General features: G+C 31.5%; 1 protein-coding gene across 1 annotated transcript in view; it reads left to right on the plus strand.

Moving 5' to 3' along the window:
- Positions 1-130: 130 nt before the first annotated feature.
- LOC143244847 (A disintegrin and metalloproteinase with thrombospondin motifs adt-1-like) overlaps positions 131-19969 on the plus strand; it is a 54043-nt gene continuing 34204 nt past the window's right edge. Inside the window, exons 1-4 of the mRNA XM_076490253.1 lie at positions 131-306; positions 10584-10656; positions 12041-12351; positions 16694-16850. Coding sequence (XP_076346368.1) covers positions 229-306; positions 10584-10656; positions 12041-12351; positions 16694-16850 — 619 coding nt within the window. The 5' untranslated portion in view covers positions 131-228. The remainder of the gene's footprint in view (positions 307-10583; positions 10657-12040; positions 12352-16693; positions 16851-19969) is intronic.

Raw genomic sequence — 19969 nt, forward strand, 5'->3', positions numbered from 1 at the left:
TTTACCAGTCTGTTCTCTCCCCTGAATTTATATTTCACCCATACAAGTAAAATTATATCCCCGTAGATGTATTTCCTATTCGTTAGTCATTATTTTATTCTTTTTCAGTCTTTTTATTGTATCGGCCAGAACTGGACAGGTGCACTTGTACGTAGTCAGTGAACCAGTGATTTCAAAATCAGCCTCCGCATACTGACGTATCGGGACGCTTGCTTTAGAGCTAGTTTGATGTTTGTCAGTGTTATAATCATGGGTGTTCTAGATAACCTAATAGGATTTTGGTTATCTCTACTACTGTTTGGACAGGTAAGTTTACAACTACGTCTTCTCTTTGTATCGTTTAATTTTTTCACAACTTCCAGTAATTAGTTATCCATTAAAGATTTCCTCAAATTAATGGTTTAACATCTTCAGTAAAAGTTGTAGTTAAAATTAATGGAATATCAAAACAACACGAAACGACTGGTTTAAGATAACTTTAGCTTAAAACACTATGTTATTATTATCATATCCTCTCTGAATCACAAATCTGAAAAACGTACAGTTATACACATATTAAATTGCAACTCGCTAAACCAATTCTGTTATACTCTGATTTATGTTTCATTGAACAGTCCTATTATGTACAACATATATTTCGACCCCTTAGAAAGCACTCTTATAAAAAGCTTATTACAATTGATAAAAAAGTACAATTACACACAGATTAGGTTAACTTGTTTATATATACATTTTGTTTTGTTTTATTTTACATAACTCTTCACTATTAATATTCTCTCTATATATATATTACTATTTGTAATTTAAATTAGAAACCATAAATGAAATACAGGTTATAAACAAATTAAATTACAAGTCTTACCTAGCTTACTTACAACTCGTTAAAAAGTAAAAAAGAAAGCAGAATTTTAGACAATATTTACTATAACTCAGTACATATATATATATGTATGTATGTGTGTGTGTATATATATATATATATAGTAATAATAGTGAAGAGTTATGTAAAATAAAACAAAACAAAATGTATACATAAACAAGTTAATTTACAACTCGATAAATTAGAACTATCACTCATGAATTACGTTATACTTCGTAGTTTCATATTATATTCAATTCATCTTGCACGTCTAAGAAAGAATTATATTACACATATTAAGTTACAACTCATTAAATGAGCACTAACATATACATAAGATACAACATAAAAATTTAACATTTATAACTTCATAAATCAGCGTTGTCATGTAAAAGCTTTTTGTTTAAGCAACATTATTACGTACAGATGAAGATAAAATTCGATAACAAAGCACTGTTTTACAAAGGGTGTTATTAGTATTTAAATTAGCACTTTTTTTAGAAAGTTGCAACTCATAATTTTAGATAAACTACAACTCACTGGAAGAGCACTGTTAAACGTACCTTAACTCGTTTGGCAACACCATTGAAAACAAGAAAAGTTACAACTCAGTCAAAATCACTGTATACATAAGTTAAAAAACTCATCTAAGCACAGTTGTGAAAAGATTATGCTATAATGCAGTGTGCCAGCACTGTTACACAAGTTAGCATACAACGTTTTAAACCAGCACTCGTAAACGTAAATAAAGTTATAGTTAATAAAAAATGACAATATCATGCATATTGCAGAATGTTATAAACAAGCTATTAATCCAAGGAAGCACATTATCATAAAAATTAAGATATGATTTATTAAGTCAGTACTAATAAGTTGCAACTCTTCAACACTTAGCGAGGTACTAATACACACAAGTTAAATTAGAATTTGCTGAACTAACACCATAATATATAAGGATCTAATTTAAATAGCATTACTATTTACAAGTTAAATTATAATCTGATGATAAACGCTATTTTCCAGAAACCATGTAATCATTCTCAAAATTGGAGCTACTATGTATAAGTGACAACTAAAAAAGATCACACATTTAGATAGGTTAAGTAATTCATTTAACTAGCACTATAATACGTAATTTAATTAGAAAAGTTTAAAATAACATTTTTAAGACGAACGAGCACTACAATACACAAGTTAACTGAAACTTAAAACGACACGATTACAGAGAAGTTACTATTCATTAAGAACAAAAGTTAGAAAAATGATTTAAAAATCAATATCGCGGACAAATTACGCAAAAGCGTAGTTTTCCAGCATTACTGTACACAAGTTGATTTAGAACTCATTAAATCATCTTTATATTTACGCTAATTAAGTTGTAATTCATGAAAATATTATTATACATGATGTTATGAACAACTTAGGTTACAACTATAATAATAAAAAAGTGTTATTATATTCAAGTTAAACTTGTTAAACAGCACTTTATATTAAAGTTACAATTCATTAAAAACCAAGATGATGTACAATTTAGAGGGCATCTTTTAATAAATGCACTGTTATAAATAAGTTGTTCTCTTTTAAACAGACTAAATAAGTGAAGTGACACCACATTTATATTCAGGATTAATTATAACTTGTTTTAAACAGCACTATATTGCTTAATTCCCCCAGTAACACAGCGGTTTGTTATTGAAATAGTATATGTGTATTTACTACATTAGGAAAAAAACAAAAATGCTGAACAATTTTCTAGGTGATTAAACTACAGTTATCACTTCCTTTTAGATTTATAGTATATCCTCTGTTTTCAAAGAAATTCATACATTTACATATATTCATTATCTATCTATTTATCCTTTTGCCTGTATACTTGTCTGTCTATCAAAAGCGGATCTGAATGTTTGTTGCTCACTTCGTAGTTATTCAAGTATAATAAACAAGAACATTTGCTGCTGTTAAGAAAGTATGTCAACTGAAAGGCCAGTAAAGTAAAACAAATTAGAATTTTTATTTAATGATAGGAATTCCAGTATCCTGGTTGTTTTGGTTTTTTTGTGTAAAAAGATATTAACCTATACGATAAAATGAAAAGTCATCGTTCACAAATATCAGCTATTTCATTATTGTTTCAGTGAAGCGTAAGCCAGCATAAAAATTCGACTTCGAAGATCAATGCTATTCTATTTGTCACAGACTGTTAGGCTTAAGTCACATTTTTAAGAAAAAAAAGGCACACCATTTCTTGGTATTTTTCCATGACTTTTAGTTTGTTTGTTAATCATCATAATTTTCGTAACAAAATAACGTGAACAAACACACAAACAGCAATTTTTCAGAAACTGTTTGTTTATCGTTAAGCACAAAGCTACACAATAGGCTATCTGTTATGTTTGCTGTTCACCATGGATATTGAAACCAAGTTTCTAGAGTTATAAATCGGCAGACATACTGCTGTGTTTCAAGGGGTTTGTTCAGAAATTAAAGTCTTTTAGATAATTTTATGTTAGCTGTCTTGCTGAACTTGTAATTCATCAGATTAGGTAGCTCAACCAGGTAAAATTATTGGTAGAAAAATAATACTATGCCTTTGGAAATCACAATTAATTGTTTGGAAAATGATTGGATATGTAACTGGATGACTTTTTCTCACAGTTTAAGGATTTCGACATAAAACTAAGATATAATTTAAAGTTCAGAATTCTTAAAGAATTGTCAGTTTAATATATTTCGAGGAACAACTTGCACTAGTGACTAGAATGCAGAAAATATCACAATTATTAACTTGTACAGCATGTTAATTCATGGTAACTGCGGTTCAGTAAGTGTAATATTAGCACATACGTTAATTTTACTTTTTATATACTGAATGAAACTTTAAAAGAAGTGCTGAATTAGTCAGATGTGAATGGACTGCTGTATTTGCTAAATGAAATAATATGCTGTCTCATGTGCTTACGTGCAACTTTATTGTACTTGTGTGATATTCCAAAGACTAACCTAGCACACAGTTACCTGACCTTGGCAATATGTGAAGATTCAAGGACGTAGTGTACAGAGAAACAGGTGCAATGATTTGAAAGAGAAAAGAAAGGACTATGGGTGAAGTCGGAGAAATTAACAATCACTTTTTTGACATGAAAAACTGTAGAATGAAATACAAGCTGTTGATCGTTTAAATGTAGGAGTACTGAATTGTAATGGTTGATGTTAGAAGAGGAATGAACATATAAGGAGTAAATGAGATCGTATTTGACAAAAGAGAGATTAAAATGAGGTTATAAATAAATTTATTGCTATCGGTAATGAGTTACTGGAAGGTAGCTAAGTACACAATCCTGGGAACAAAGATGAGAAACAGTAAGTTCTGACCATTTCATGTCAACAACAAATTTACACAAAAACGCCAAATATGTAGCTGACTAATGAGAAAACTCGATTAAACGAACCCGGAAACATCTTTCTTTAATGTGATAGATTCAGAGTAGTTCTACTTACATAGATTAAAATAGGATAAAATGGAGGAAGCAATAAATAGTCTCCACGAATGGATCCTGCCACGGAAGGTAACACGTAGAATTAAATTGGTACACGACCTCGACCGAGTTTAATAATTTCTGAATTAGAGCTTTAAGAAAAAAAAAAGAAATTCTGGAGGTAAGAAATATATACTGTTAAAGAGTGAAACGTACTATTTGAATAACATACATACGTAGAGAACATACACTCACGTATATTTTAACAACAACCCACCTGTGTTTATTTGTGTAGTACAGGTGTGTTCTGATGTAAGGACGTAAAAGGACAGAACAGACAGAAATTTGTATTTGAACAGCAAACGTATAGTCACAGAGGGGAAGGGGGGAGAACAACAGTGATACGTGGGTATAACGTTGTAGATACACTGGATATTAGAAGGAAAAGTACAGAGTAAATAAAAATGTAGCATGACGGAATATTACGGGCTGAATCATGATTGAATCCGTAAAAAGGCAGAGCTGAGAATGTTGTATTAGAGGGCTATGTGTTCTGAAAAAGTATTCCAGTATGAAGGATATACACAGTGCAGGATACATCTAGAAACGTAAGACTGTAAAAGTGTCATCTGATAGAAGAAAATATATTAATTATTCTATATTAACTCCCCACGAGCTATATTACAATTATTAAAAGTTGTAGTTTTACATCAACACATTCTTGCCTAAATACATTAAGCAAAGTGCTCTAGAATATTACTTAAAAACCACGAGTACATACAAAAAAAATTCGTCTTATATCTTCTTTTTATGAGCAACATAATTCATCGATTATTATCTGTCCCTACAAAGTTCTTAATTTAAAGGTTAGTTTATAAATACAACTTATTTTTCACACTACGTTTTCACACGCTCGTTTCAGAGGATCACATTTCAGTCTTATTAAGTTAAATTAAAAGATTATCGTTTTGCTCAATGTTTATTTATACATCTATAAACAGTCATAGTTAGTTAGTTAGTTATCACCATTAGATTCCATCTAGGAACATAGGGCCGCAATCGCTTGCGGATTTTTCAACAAGTATTTAAGTGAGTAGGTTGTTAGCCCACTGCACCGAGCCGTCCCTAATTTAGCAGTGTAAGACCAGAGGGAAGGCAGCTAGTCATCACCACCCACCGCCAACTCTTGGGCTACTCTTTTACCAACGAATAGTGGGATTGATAGTCATATTATAACGCCCCCACGGCTGGGAGAGCGAGCATGTTTGGCGCGACGATTACGACTCGTACGCCTTACGCGCTTGGCCATGCCAGGCCATAAACAGTCATAGTCAGGAATAATTCATTCATTATATTTATAATGATAGCTGACTGTAATAAATATAATAGCAATTTTATGGGAGTTAAGAATCAAGGGTACGATGCAGCTTGTTGTCCACAACTTAAGAGTACTGATTAGTAGTTTATTTTCAATAATGACTTAAGAAAGATTATTATTCAGTTGTTTCAATTGTCAACATTGCCATTAATTATATATATTAGGGGCACATCGCACGTACTCATAAAAATATAAGAAGTTTGATGTATAGCTTACATGTTCTCGAGGTCTAGTCAACATATGGAGCTAAGGTTATCTATCTTCTCCACTCGCATAACGTGGAAGCGTTAGTGAAAAATATAGTCACATTTATTATAGTTCATTAAATACGAGGAGCGGCCCCCGCTGGGACATTGGTAAGTTTTCGGATTTACAAAGCTATAAACGAGGGTTCGATTCTTCTCGATGAACACAGCAGAAAGCCCGACGTGGTTTTGCTATAAGAAATAATACATCTACAAGGACTATAGTTGGCAATTATTTTACAAAATATAATACAGGGAGTGCGATTGATTAATGATAATTACTTCAGGAAATATTTTTCTTGCCATTCTAAACCGTGGAAAATGTAGATTTCAATAGAGGACCAACATGGTTGTTATCACATTGAAAGTATAATTCTATAAATGAAGATTAGTTCAAGGTACTTACTTTTTATACTTTTGATTAAAAGTATATTTCGTTAATTATTTAAATTATGTACCTATTGATTAGGTTAAGGTAACTGCATTTTATATCTCCAAGAAAGAACATGTTTATTACTTAATTTATTTACCTATCGATTAATTCAAGGTAACTTTTTATACCTCCGGGTAAGAACATATTTCATTAATTACCTAATTTATCTATCTAGTTTATCAATGAAGGTGTAATGTGATACTCATGTCATAAAAGCAGTACCAGTCATTTTGGACTAGTGAAGAAAAATATTGTGAAATACGAGAATCTTTCTTTAATATTAGTAAACGTAGGTAATCTGAGGGTCGCGGGTTCGCATCCCCGTCGCTCCAAACATGCTCGCCCTTTCAGCCGTGGGGTTGTTATAATGTGACGGTTAATCCCACTATTCGTTGGTAAAAGAGTAGCCCAAGAGTTGGCGGTGGGTGGTGATGACTAGCTGCCCTCCCTATAGTCTTACACTGCTAAATTAGGGACGGCTAGCACAGATAGCCCTCGAGCAGCTTTGTGCAAAATTCAAAAACAAGCAAACAAACAGTAAACGTAGACTGCCTGAGGTAAATAACACAACTTTATAATTACTTGTCGAGTGATCTAATATTCATTCAGCCATCAATGTAGCATAGAGACGAAGTTCAATTCGATAAGTAAACAAGGAAACCAAAAATTAAAATTGTTTTTCAAATATGTAACTATGGTATTATTTTCAGGTATTAAGTCAAATAAACTGTTTTACATACGTGTAAACGTTTACAACAATATAGGTGAAATACACGACTTAATTAATTGTGTTAGATTGTTTTTATTATTTAAAAAACAAATATAGGCCCTTGATGACTTTATTGATCAAGGATATAGATGAACCACACGTATTCTTGTTTTGTAAATCTATGAAATATGTGCGACAAACACTCTCTAGTCATCAGGATGCTTATTCAACATATGTTACAACGATGTTAAATGCCAGAGCTGGCGAAGCATTAAAAAATTTCTGACCAAAGACAGTGATGAAATTTATTTTAGAATACTCTTATTGTATCCTTTAATTTATTCAGATGCTCTAGATCTCAATCCGTAATGATTTTACTAAAATGTTTTTAAAAAAACTTGCATTCAAGTGTTATTTGAATAACTTATATGTCTCGAAATAATGATAGTTTAGTTTGCGCGTGTGTGTGTGTTCTTATAGCAAAGCTACATCGGGCTATCTGCTGGGTCCACAGGATAGTTTAGTTAGAAAATAAAATGATCGTTTATTTAGATTCTATGAAATACATAAACAACAGGAATTAAATCTACAACTTCAGTGTTATAATTAATAACATATCACTATATGTTTTCAGCCCTTCCAAATAAGAGAAATATCAATAGTTTAAATGCTCATCACAACTTATATCTTGACGAGTGATGTAGTTAACTCTTCCCAGCATAGAGTTTAATTTAACGTTGGAAGTAAGTGTGATATTTATTAAGGTTATTGCGAAATATTTCGTGTTTTCACTCTTTAGGTTCTGATGTTTTATGTACGAATGTGTGACATTTAATTATTTGCATTCTGAAAATTTAATATTTGGATATTTGTCAAGTGTTTTTATATAGGTGGGTTTAATTTCTGTGCTTTCGAGAGGTGTTCTCTATTAATAGAAGTTTTTAGTTACATTCATTGTTGTTTACTTATTGCTAAGTACAGAGCTACACAATGGGTTTTATATGTTATGGTCACCAAAAGTATCGAAACCCAACTTTTAGCATTATAAGCCATGGTATCGCCAAGCCACTCAGGGGGAACACATTGCTTACGTTTCTGATTTTTAGTTTTATTTCACAACATGATTTGTTAGAAAATAAATCTACGATTTTAATCTTAGTTGGGTGCCGATACTCGCGATGGGGAGAACAGGGATATTCCATTGTGTAGTTTCTCGCTCAACAACAAACAAAATAAACAAGTAATTCGCAACTGCATTGCCAACTAAAAATCAAATGTTTCAGTAAATAAGTATTGTGTTTTTTCAAGTTATTCACTTTATATACTTATTATTTATTGCAGGTTTTTCAATTTACTTCCTTTTTTGGTAACTCCTTTAGAGATAATTATATTCGATTGTTTGGTTGGAATTAGACACAAAGCGAAACAAAGGGCTATCTGTGCTCTGCCCACCACGGGTATCGAAACTCCTTTTTCTAGCGTTGCAAGTCCGCAGACATACCGCTGTGCCAGTGGAGGAGCAGTTATATTCAATGCTTTTTTATATCTGTTATATAAGTTATTCAAATATTATCTGCACTATGAGAGGCGTTTTTTATTTATTGATTTAAAAATATTTTAGGTTCCAGTCCTTATCAGTTTCGAAGTTCAGTCGAAATGTTGTCAACGTTTTTTTCTTTGGAGTTGATGTATTTGTATTGCTGTCGTTTCTCATTGAAAATGTTTCGGGAACTTGTTCATCTAGTGTTTTCACGCATTTCTTAGGAACCACGTTAACATGTCATGAGTTAAGCATGTACCTTATAAATGAATGGTTAATTTGTTAGTGTTATGGAAATAAAAATTTGAATTATCATATAGTTCAAATAAATATGATATAATCTCTTGGACCCGTTTTCTAAAGATTGCTGAAAACATCGTAAATATACTCTTTTAGCGAACATTTCGATTTGTTTACTCACATTTATATGAAACTAGTACATTTTTTTATATTACTGTAAAACAAATTATTTTAAATTGGGAAATAATTAACTCTGCGTTCTTAAGTGAAAGTTAGTTTATTATATCAAAAATATTTGAACTAGTTATTTTACTAATTTCCTGCTGAGCCTGATTCTGGTTATTGATCTAGTTTCTTAAATAGATTGATTCTGGTCATTTAATTATTGTACTAATTTCTCATGAAGTTTGACTCTGATCATTATTTCATAGTATTGCACTAATTTCTCACAGAGATTGATTCTGATCACTGCAGTTTTTGTACAGTTTGATTTTCGTCATTGTATTATTATACTAATTTCATGCAAAGTTTAATCGTGATTATTATATTGCTGTACTTGCTTCCTGTGTAGCTTTGCTGTTGTTGGTGTACTAGTTTCCTATAGAGTTTGGTTCTGATCAAGGTATTATTGTAATAGTTTCTTGTAGAGCTTGAATCTAATTACTGCACAAATATCCTTGAAAGCCTGTTATCGAGTATTTTACCAATTCCCTTGATAACTTGGTCTTGGTTATTGAGTTTAATTTTAGTTAATGTGTTAGTATCCTGCAAAACTTCGCTATAATCATTGTATTGCTGTATTAGTTTCTTGTAGAACTTATTTGTGACAACTATATCGTTGTACCAGTTTCCTACAGAGCTTGATTTTGGTCATCGTATTGTTGAACTAATTTAATGTAGGACTTGGTTGTAGATACTGATTGCTCTACTAATTTTCCACAGACTTTGATCCTTTAGAATTTTGTTACGTTTAACGTGCTATACTGCTATGTCCTGCAGAGCTTAGAGATTAATTTTAGTTATTGTACCAGAGCTCTTTAGAACGGTATTTTTCAAAATGGAAGTCGAACCGTCAGGCCACCAAAACAAAAATGCTGAATTAATTTTAGTTCTGAATAAACAACATGCCGATAAAATTTATGCTGAATTAATCAAATTGTAGTAGTGCTTCATATTTTAAAACAAAAATAAAATAATCTTACATAAAAATAAGTGTGTAGCTAATTGCTTAACTTAAGAATAATAAATTGTTAATGGTTTAATTATAATACATATAAATTGGTAAGTAAAGGCCACATTAAACTAAAAACATACAATTTAATAGAAAAAGTACTTCACAGGTGTCATTAAAATTCATAAGTAATTATTTTTCGAGACTGATAAAACACATTTTAATGCATTTTTTAGGTTTAAAGGGCCACAATATATTTTTTTAAATTTACGTCAAGGGGGCTTCAGACTGAAAGAGTTTAGAAATCACTACTTTAGAGTTTGGTTCTCGTTAACGGGCTAATGCTCTGTAGCGTTTGCTTATGAATTTATTTAAGAATATATGATTTGAATTATTGTCTGAAATATTGTGTGACTGCACATTTATTTTCTTTACGGAGAGTCTGACTAGAATTATATTTGAAACACTGTCTAACTCTAATCATTATTTTAATTTGTATGTTTTAGATCTTATTTTAATTTGTATGTTTTAGATCTTGATAGAACGATGTATTATGGTTGATGCCTTCCCTTCAAGGATGGATTGGCTCGCAAGAGATACTTCGGGTACGACTTATTTTTTTCACTTTCTTAAAGTGTTCAGATAGAAAATATAAATCGCAGCTATAATTGGAAATACATATTCTCAAATGTATAGTATGCAATATTTTTGAAATATTGAGGAGTTGCATATTTGTTAATCAGATTGATTAGCACTTACCATGAATTACAAATTTAATATTTCGATTCTGAGGTAGTTTTTTGTTAATTACTTCGGAAAAAATAGCAAAAGCCAGCAAGTATTCGATCTTTATGGTATGCAGAGTTTTTCTTTTAAGCTCTGTGGATATAACTGTGCACTTAATTTTAATCTATTCCATGTTACTCTGTCTAATTAAGGATATAATGTTTCGGCTTGGCAGTAGTGCATTTTATACATCAGCCCTTTATTAACGTAGGTAATTTTCAAATAATGTATCTTAATTTGATGCTTGATTCCACATATTTTAGTGTCTAGAGTTTCAATTGACAAGACTGCTCAGTGCATTTTAAAATATGTTTTTAAAGTTTGTTTGATTTTAATTATTTTAAGAAAATATTTTTGGAATAGATATTAAAAGTTATAAAATTTTTGATGTTGTTAATATTATAAATTTTTGTCACTTTAGATGTTTTTCAAAAATATTCTTCTTACATAAAGATCGTAAATAACTGTTAATAAGCTTATTTATCTAGCCCCAACAGGTAATATTAGCTTTTACACAAAGGCTAACAAATAGCGGGTTTAAAACAACAAGTTTAATTTATCTAATTCTTTGCCTCAGTTCTCGCTAAATACCTATGAATTGATGTGCTTTTAAATGACACCCACATGGTTTTTGTTTTTTATAGATCTTTCTAAAATACTGTAAATGCTCTAAATATGAACACCTCTCTTCGCAAATGTTTGTATATGTGCGTTGCAACGTATGTAACTACTAAACGTTAATAATTACATATAATGTGTTATAAGACGTACTATGATACATATATCTGTTCATATGCTTTGAAAATGTAGAGAACGCATCATTATAGCAAATTTACTTACGTGTTTATAAGCAAACTACAAGTGTGTAAAGCTACTGCATTTACCCGCTACATAATAATAAAGTAAAATCATAGCGAATTCATCAGCTGCGTCTGTCTCCTTCTGAACCCTTCTATCAATCGAAAATAATAAAACATTATATCTTTCTTTATTGTGATTTATTAGCCTCGTGGTTTTTACTGTTAAAGACAGACACTTTCCACTTAACACTGTAACAATTTTCATTCTCTAGAGACAATAAAACATTAAACGAAAAAAAGAAGAGCAGTCTCTGAAATAATCGTTTAACTGAATTATTGACTATATATTTCTCTCACGTTTCTTTGTTTTTGATTTATATTAAACAATTATCTGGTTTTCTAGAGATAGATAGTGAGATTGTGTACCCCAAATTGCACCATTTAAACCGTGGTCGACGAAGCCTGAACACACCTTATTCAGACACTGTAATGACACTTCAGACTAATGGAACTCTCCTTTACATTCAGCTCTATCCATCTACCAGTATCCTTAATCCTGATATTATAGCGTCTATTAAACACGATAATGGAACAACAGAATCATTTCACCCTCTAGCATTTTCGTATGAAGAGCCATGTTTGTTTAAAGGCTACATTATCAATGATAAAGGAGGACAAGTAGCACTATCAACCTGTGAAAGTCAAGGTGAAATGGTAAGTTACTACGATTATATAAAAAAGAGAACACAAACTATATTCTTAGATGAATTTGGATTTGTCATAGGTTAAAAGTTTTAAAACTTTCTGTGTTGTTAGTTTATTTACAATTTCAAACAAGATTACTGGAGGACTAATTGTGCTAACTGGTCCTAATCTTGAAGTGATAGACCAAAGATAAGGCAAGCTAGTCAATATCATTCACTGCTGTCTCCTAGGATACTCTTTACGAAAGAACAATGGAACTGGGTATCACTTTTTAACGCCCTTGTGGCTGACAGAGTGAACATGTTCATGGATTAACTTCAAGCCAGCGACCCTCAGATTGGAAGTCAAATACCCTAATCACCAGACCATGCCATGCCTGACATTTATGTAGGAAACATATTATTCAGTTATAGTAGAATATTAACAAACAGCGATATGTAAACAATATATTTGTTTGTCTGCTTAGAAATTATTGTTGTGATTTATTTCTAAAAGCTGTAAACACACCTTAGTATAATAATCTGTAACCCTAAGGCTCAAGGGAATATTTTATATCGCTGCCAACTGTTAGGAAGGTAAGAAGCCAAACCTTTATGTATTTATTTTTAAAACTCTTTAAAAAGCCAGCTAAGCTCATTTTTGTAGCTCCTGTGCCGCTCTGAAGGATAAAAATCAATTACATCAACACTAATGCTATTTAAACAGAACGCGAGTTTTTTAGAGTAACTTGATCATTTTCGAATATCCAAGTTACTTCTGAACAAATGGATGCTTCATAAATCGATAGTTATTTTTTCTTTATCAAGTTGACACAAATGTCACTTAATGGTTAGCGTTTCGTGGTTTAAGCTATAGGTACGTTATAATAGTGACAGCCAATCCTTTGATTTGATTAGAATTAGCTGCTGGTCGGTTGGCTTTTTTCTGTTACGCAGTTCAAAATTAGGGACTACTTTGTCTGTAATTTATGGGTCATTTACCTGTCTCTTTAAACCAATGTGTGCATAATGTGTTTAGATGAATAAATAAACTTTATCTAGTTTACATTATTAGAAGATAAGAAACATTCTCTTGAATTAATGCTAATTACGTTATTAGTAATTTTAAATGAAAAATCGCATGTGAAGTTCTTTTAAGTTACAATTCCATTATATCGTGTTGATTTGATTAAAAGTAGTAAAAAGTATTTTCTGGATGAGTACGTGGATCAAATATTTAATCACGTGTAAACCAAGCTTTAGGAAATTCAAAAATAATTGGCATGTAATGAAGTGACTAATAGTATTACTTATTTTCTTTTTTATGACGAGAATTATAACCTAACTGTTGTGAATTATTAAATACTGATTATCAAGCTACTTTTCTGAGGAATTTTGACATGATAATCTGCTACAACAGTGGTTTTAAATTTTTACTTTAGACCAACATAGCTTTAGTAATGAAGTTAAGTATGTAGGTTAGGATGAAAAATATTTTACTTACGTATGTGGAATATTTTTTCATATATATATATACATATATATATATTTATTTATTTCATCATTAAGTGACTTGTTGTTTTTTAATTAAGCACAAAGCTATACAAAGGACCATCTGTTGTCTGCCCACTATGCATATCAAAGCCCGGTTTTTAGCGTTGTAAGTCTGTAGACATACCACTGTCGAAAGCTGTTAAGTGAGCTTGAAAAATCACGTATATCAACATATTTCAGTACAAGTAAAGAAAATCTGAGTGATATTTAAAACACGAAGTTTAGCAAGCATTAAAAATAAATAAGTAGCGAAATATACATTTGTATAAAAACTGTCAAGTTTAGATAACAATTGCATTTAGCAACAAGATTTAAATTATGATTTAAAGGCCCTTGGCGGGGATCGGAAAGGTAGTGCGTCATGCTTATTTATCTATGTTAATGGCTGAAAAGAACATAAGTATTAAACAAAAATAGATAATCTTCTGAGTACTGGTGTAATCTTCTGTGGTAATAAAGTCCCACATACGGGAATGATTTACCCTAAGCCACACATCGTCATAAAATCAGTCTGTTAACTTAAATCGTGATTATTCTTTACAACGTATTTGCCTACCTATAATTTCTCATCATTTTTTAAATAAACAAATGAAATTTACTGAAAGACATACTTTTAACTACAAATATTTAAAGTGCTTACCTTAGAAAGAAAATTGCTCAAAAATAACAACAACAATGTCAGATTTTTATAGGACCTTATTTTTTTAAAGCAGGTGTCTGTGACTTGTTGGTGATAAATTTCAATAATAAGCAGACCGTTTAATATATTCAAAAATAAGACGAACGTATGTATAAGAATTTGTGAAACTATTGGTTATCAGACTTGTATCTACAGTTTTAACTAATTGTCTCTTTTTTTGTCAAAGTCCATACAGGCGGGTTCATTTACTTTAGAACACTCTTTGACAAGATGAATTTAGAAATATCTAGTCCTCTAGTAACTAATATCACTCGTAAAGAAAATACTTAGAAGCTTCGAGTAAGATGTCATGAGCAATATTACAAAAGCTTTGTTTGTTTGTTTTTCAATTTCGCACAAAGCTACTCGAGGGCTATCTGTGCTAGCCGTCCCTAATTTAGAAGTGTAAGACTAGAGGGAAGGCAGCTAGTCATCACCACCCACAGCCAACTCTTAGGCTACTCTTTTACCAACGAATAGTGGGATTGACCGTAACATTATAACGCCCCCACGGCTGGGAGGGCGCGCATGTTTGGCGCGACTCGCGAACCCGCGACTCAGATTACGAAGCGCACGCCTTAACGCGCTAGGCCATGCCAGGCCCATTACAAAACCCTAGTATAACAATTACTATGAATACACAATGTATGACTTGTACAGAATTACGTAACGAAACTTGTCATAAAATCTAAGTAAGCATTAAGTATTAAATCATTTACTAAACTGAATAATAAATTTTAAACTGAACAGTCTTGTGTATCACAAAAAAAAAGAAAAAAAAAAGCTGAAGTGACGCTTAGATTATTCCCACCAGTAACCAACCGCCAGTGTGATGACGTGAACAATATTTATATATGATTTACTCTTGATGGCAGAACGTCGTAACTGATGATATATACAGAGGTGGACATCTTATTGAAGCTGTTTGTCTAGTTTCCCTTATTAGTGGAAACCTGCACCAAAAGACTATCATAAAATCTTTGATAAATTAAAAGCTCAAAAAATCGCAAATAATGCAAGAAACAGCAAAAGAATAACACATTTATGTACAGATTTTTTTTTGTTAACATGCCATGATCTACTTGAAAACCACTTTATTATACTCTCTTTTCGTGGTATGACGGATTTTAACTAAAGTGTAGTTTTTAAAATCAGGATTGTAAATATATATATATATATATTTTAAATTTCGCACAAAGCTACTCGAGGGCTATCTGTGCTAGCCGTCCCTAATTTAGCAGTGTAAGACTAGAGGGAAGGCAGCTAGTCATCACCACCCACCGCCAATTCTTGGGCTACTCTATTACCGTCGAATATTGTGATTGACTACCACATTATACCGCCTCCCTTTCCCGGGTGAAAGGGCAAGCATGTTTGATGTGATGGAAATCCAAACCCGCGACCCTCAGATTACGAGTCAAGTGCCTTAACCATTTGGCCATGCCGGACCTAATGTAAATATATCAAATAAAACTTAAATCTTTCATAACACTTACATTATCAGGTTTGTTAGCTTGCAAAGTTAGTAATTGGAATAGCTAACTGAAAATACCTTAAATAACCTAATGATCTTCTTATGACACAATTTTAAATTTTATTTCTATATGTTGTAAATATTTAAGATTTCGAAAGAATTTTGAACGTCGAAAAATGATTAATGACCAAAACTTTAGAAATACAAAAAATTCACAAGAAAACAATTTCTCAATTATTTTCATATAATTTCATTAACAGTCATTCAAACTTAACTTGATTAGATAAATAGAGGTTTTATTATCTCGAAAGAATGCGTAACAGTTTTTTTTTAGTATATTTGAGTACAGGCATATTGTCTTAATTTAAATACTTAGTAGTTTGATCACTAATATTTTTTTACGTTTTATAATAATAAATATTAAACATATCTTTTGATGTATAATAATTCAAGGTGGTAGAGTAATAATCGCTATATCTAAAATATATTTTATTCATTCCTTTAATGTCCTCATTATAAGTTTCATCTGATTCCTTTTGTCTGTAAAAAACATTCGCAGTTATAGTACATGAAATACGTATTGGTGAAAACAGATTGTTTATGTTTTAACTACATATGCATTTTAAAGACACCCTATTCTTATTTGAACTTTCATTTTTATTGTAGTATGGAACAATATATACTCCTGATGGCGTTTTTTCCCTTGGACCAGTATCTGAATATGTACCAGGCTCACACGACTCAGATAGCAATAACATCATATCTCCACATGTTCTCATTAGGCACATCGATGACATTAGTTTTTGTGGACTTTGCTCCAATGGTATGATATTTTTATACACTTAGTTTATAAAGGGCCATGGCTAAAATCAGTGAAAGACTGTATTTACATTCTGGACAAATTTCTTTTTTCCATGATACTTAGTTTGAGAGATATTATGAAATCATAAAACGTGGTTAGTATTTTATCATGCTTATTAAAATATTTTAAGCTAAAATTATTTTATTTATCTTAGGTATTAGCTATGGAAACTGATAATATCATTTTTTGTTTACAGATTTCTAGCAAATATCAAATCAATTTCTTTTAACAACAGACAAATTTCCTTTATTTCACTTTTAGATATAACTTGGTGAACTTCAACTCTTGTTATTAAAAACATTTATTACATCAAATGTCACTTATTTATAAGAAAAACAACATTAATGTCATTGAAATTTTCATAATATTTATTTATAAATGATTATTGTTCCCCCCAAAATAGTTTTAACTATTTAAAATGTACTAAACTCCATAGCCTTGCTGAGCAGAAGAACTGTAGTTATTCTTACGTCCTCAAAGCGCTACTTTGAAAAGAACGAGGCCTAACGAGATGATTTTACACCTTTGTTAACACAAAAAGCGACCATTTGGCCAAGATAATTTTCTTTTTGTAAAAAGAAGAATTATTATGAGAAAAAATAATTTTTAACAAGTGTGAAAAATGAGATTGAAGAAATATTAAATATTGATAGAAAAATTTAAAACGTTAGTTGCTTATTCACATTGACTGTCATTTTCTATGCTAATTAATGTGTTCAATGTAGTTTGATGGATAACTTCCGACGGGATACAACTTAATATACTTTGCATCTTTCAACTGTGTATTATAAAAACGACATTAAAACTCATTACTTGATTAAATCCGAAGACTTACCGCTGTCACAGTGAGGAACATGTGATGAAGAATCTAGAGTTATTTAGTTTAGACGTTTTCACTATGCTTGGTACAATTCTAAGAATATATGTATATAGAAAAAACTTAGTAAAGCCTAAGCCAGAATCAAAACTTTAATTTTAAAGTAATATTTTAATTATGTCTATTATAATATGGACTTTCTCATATAAAAAGTAATGTATTAAAATTATCTAACTAGTGGAACTTTTATTCATAAAAAGTATAATTATTATATTTCTTCCTTTATTAATCCTAAAATCGTGAATCAAATTTACAGAAACTGTCATGTTTTGAACAAGAGAAAAATATTTTAAACATGTTTCATGTAAAGCGCTGCATACGTCTGGGATTCGATCTTTTGCTTCGAAAAATGCAGTGCAACTCTTAAAATATTTAGATGTCCATAGCTGATGCCAAGGGTAATTTCATTTTGACCTCGATGTGCACTGTAAGAATTGTTGAATTTCAACACCTTTGTTAAATGTACGACAATATGAGCACTTATTGGAAAGAACAATAAATATTTGCCAACTATTTTTTGCGACATTTGAGGTTGAGATCAAATCAATCACTAAACGATAACGAACCTGGTTACAATTACAAGAATTAGGTGTCTTATAACTGCCTTACCTCCTGTCTCGCAGTTTTTGTCTTTTCTTTCGGTTAGACGTTTTTAGAGGACCTTTCTTTTGATTTCTTTAACTTCAACATCAACCCCATTGGGACTGTATCTACAAAACTTGAATTTTCATACACGTTCAAAGTTTCCTAAGCACAACTAGGGCATCCTCTCGTTGTAGACGGCTTTGTATTGTGTGTGGCCAAATAAATTTGTAATGTTCTAAAATTGCATTTTATATATTCTCAATAACTAGCTGGGTTACCTGTTCTATGTACGCGAAGCATTTAAATAAATGATATATACAATAAGGTATTCCATCAGATCATTGATTGTTTATCTTCCATTTATAACTTGTCACCAGCCCTACAACGACAAACTAATTATTTTACTTCAGTTTTCCTACAAGTGGAGAATCTATCATCGCTTTCCGATATATTGCCTGGAACGTGCTCGGACATGCTTGTCTTTTGCTACGTTAATACTTTTCAATATTTGCAACTACGACAAGCGTAAACATAATTTTTTGATCATCTTGCAGCGTATCTTGTCTTGTTTAACCCTAAAAACAGGACTTGAACTTGTGGGGAGAACACCAACTAATAAGGTCACCTAATTAACTATGTTAACCCTGATCATTAGATTTATAGTTTACACTGTGACATCAACTCTTGATAACTATGCACAAGTTTCTATTCCTCTTTCAAAGTGGCACTTTACCAAATCAAAAGTTGTAGGGCACGTACTTTGCAAAAGACAATGAATTTCACCAAAATATTGAAACAAATAGGGAAATAACTTACTTTCAAGTAAAGATTGCCTAGAAGAGATGAAAAGACGAGTACAAAATTTGTGTTATTTAAAAGCTCTAATAACAGTGATATCGCGGAAAGGTAATATTAGTTTGTTTTGAATTTCGCGCAAAGCTACTCGAGGACTATCTGCGCTAGCCGTCCCTGATTTAGCAGTGTAAGACTAGAGGGAAGGCAGCTAGTCATCACCACTCACCACCAACTCTTGAGCTACTCTTTTACCAACGAATAGTGGGATTGACCATTACATTATAACGCCCCCACGGCTGAAAGGGCGAGCATATTAGGTGCGACTGGGATTCGAACCCGCGACCCTCGGAGTTAACACACTTGGCCATGCCGGACCTGGTAGTATTAGTATTTTATATCACTTGTCAGATATTGGGATTATCAAAAGAGCCATTAATATTTATTCTATCGACTCCTCATTTTGGGGTTAGGACATATTCTAATATACAGTATTTAAGACTTCTTGATGTTTCTGATATTTGTAACGGTTTAGATAAAATATAACTTCAAAAATAAACATAATGATCTCACTATTGAATATTAACTTCTCTTCAAAGTAGGCTACCTCAAAACTATGTAGGTAGCTTACATAGCAATGAGCGTAGTTAATTAGATACAATGTTCAAGTTATACTACTTACAGTTATTAAAATGCATTGTTATATCAGTTGGCTCTCCTCATTATAAATAATAATTTCGACCATGAACCAAATAATACCTAATGAGGTTCGACCACCAAAGAGGTTTATGTTAGTCCTATATCCATATAGTTATCTAACAATGCA

The sequence above is a fragment of the Tachypleus tridentatus genome, chromosome 2 (genome assembly GCF_004210375.1).
Source record: "Tachypleus tridentatus isolate NWPU-2018 chromosome 2, ASM421037v1, whole genome shotgun sequence".
NCBI lineage: Eukaryota > Metazoa > Arthropoda > Merostomata > Xiphosura > Limulidae > Tachypleus > Tachypleus tridentatus.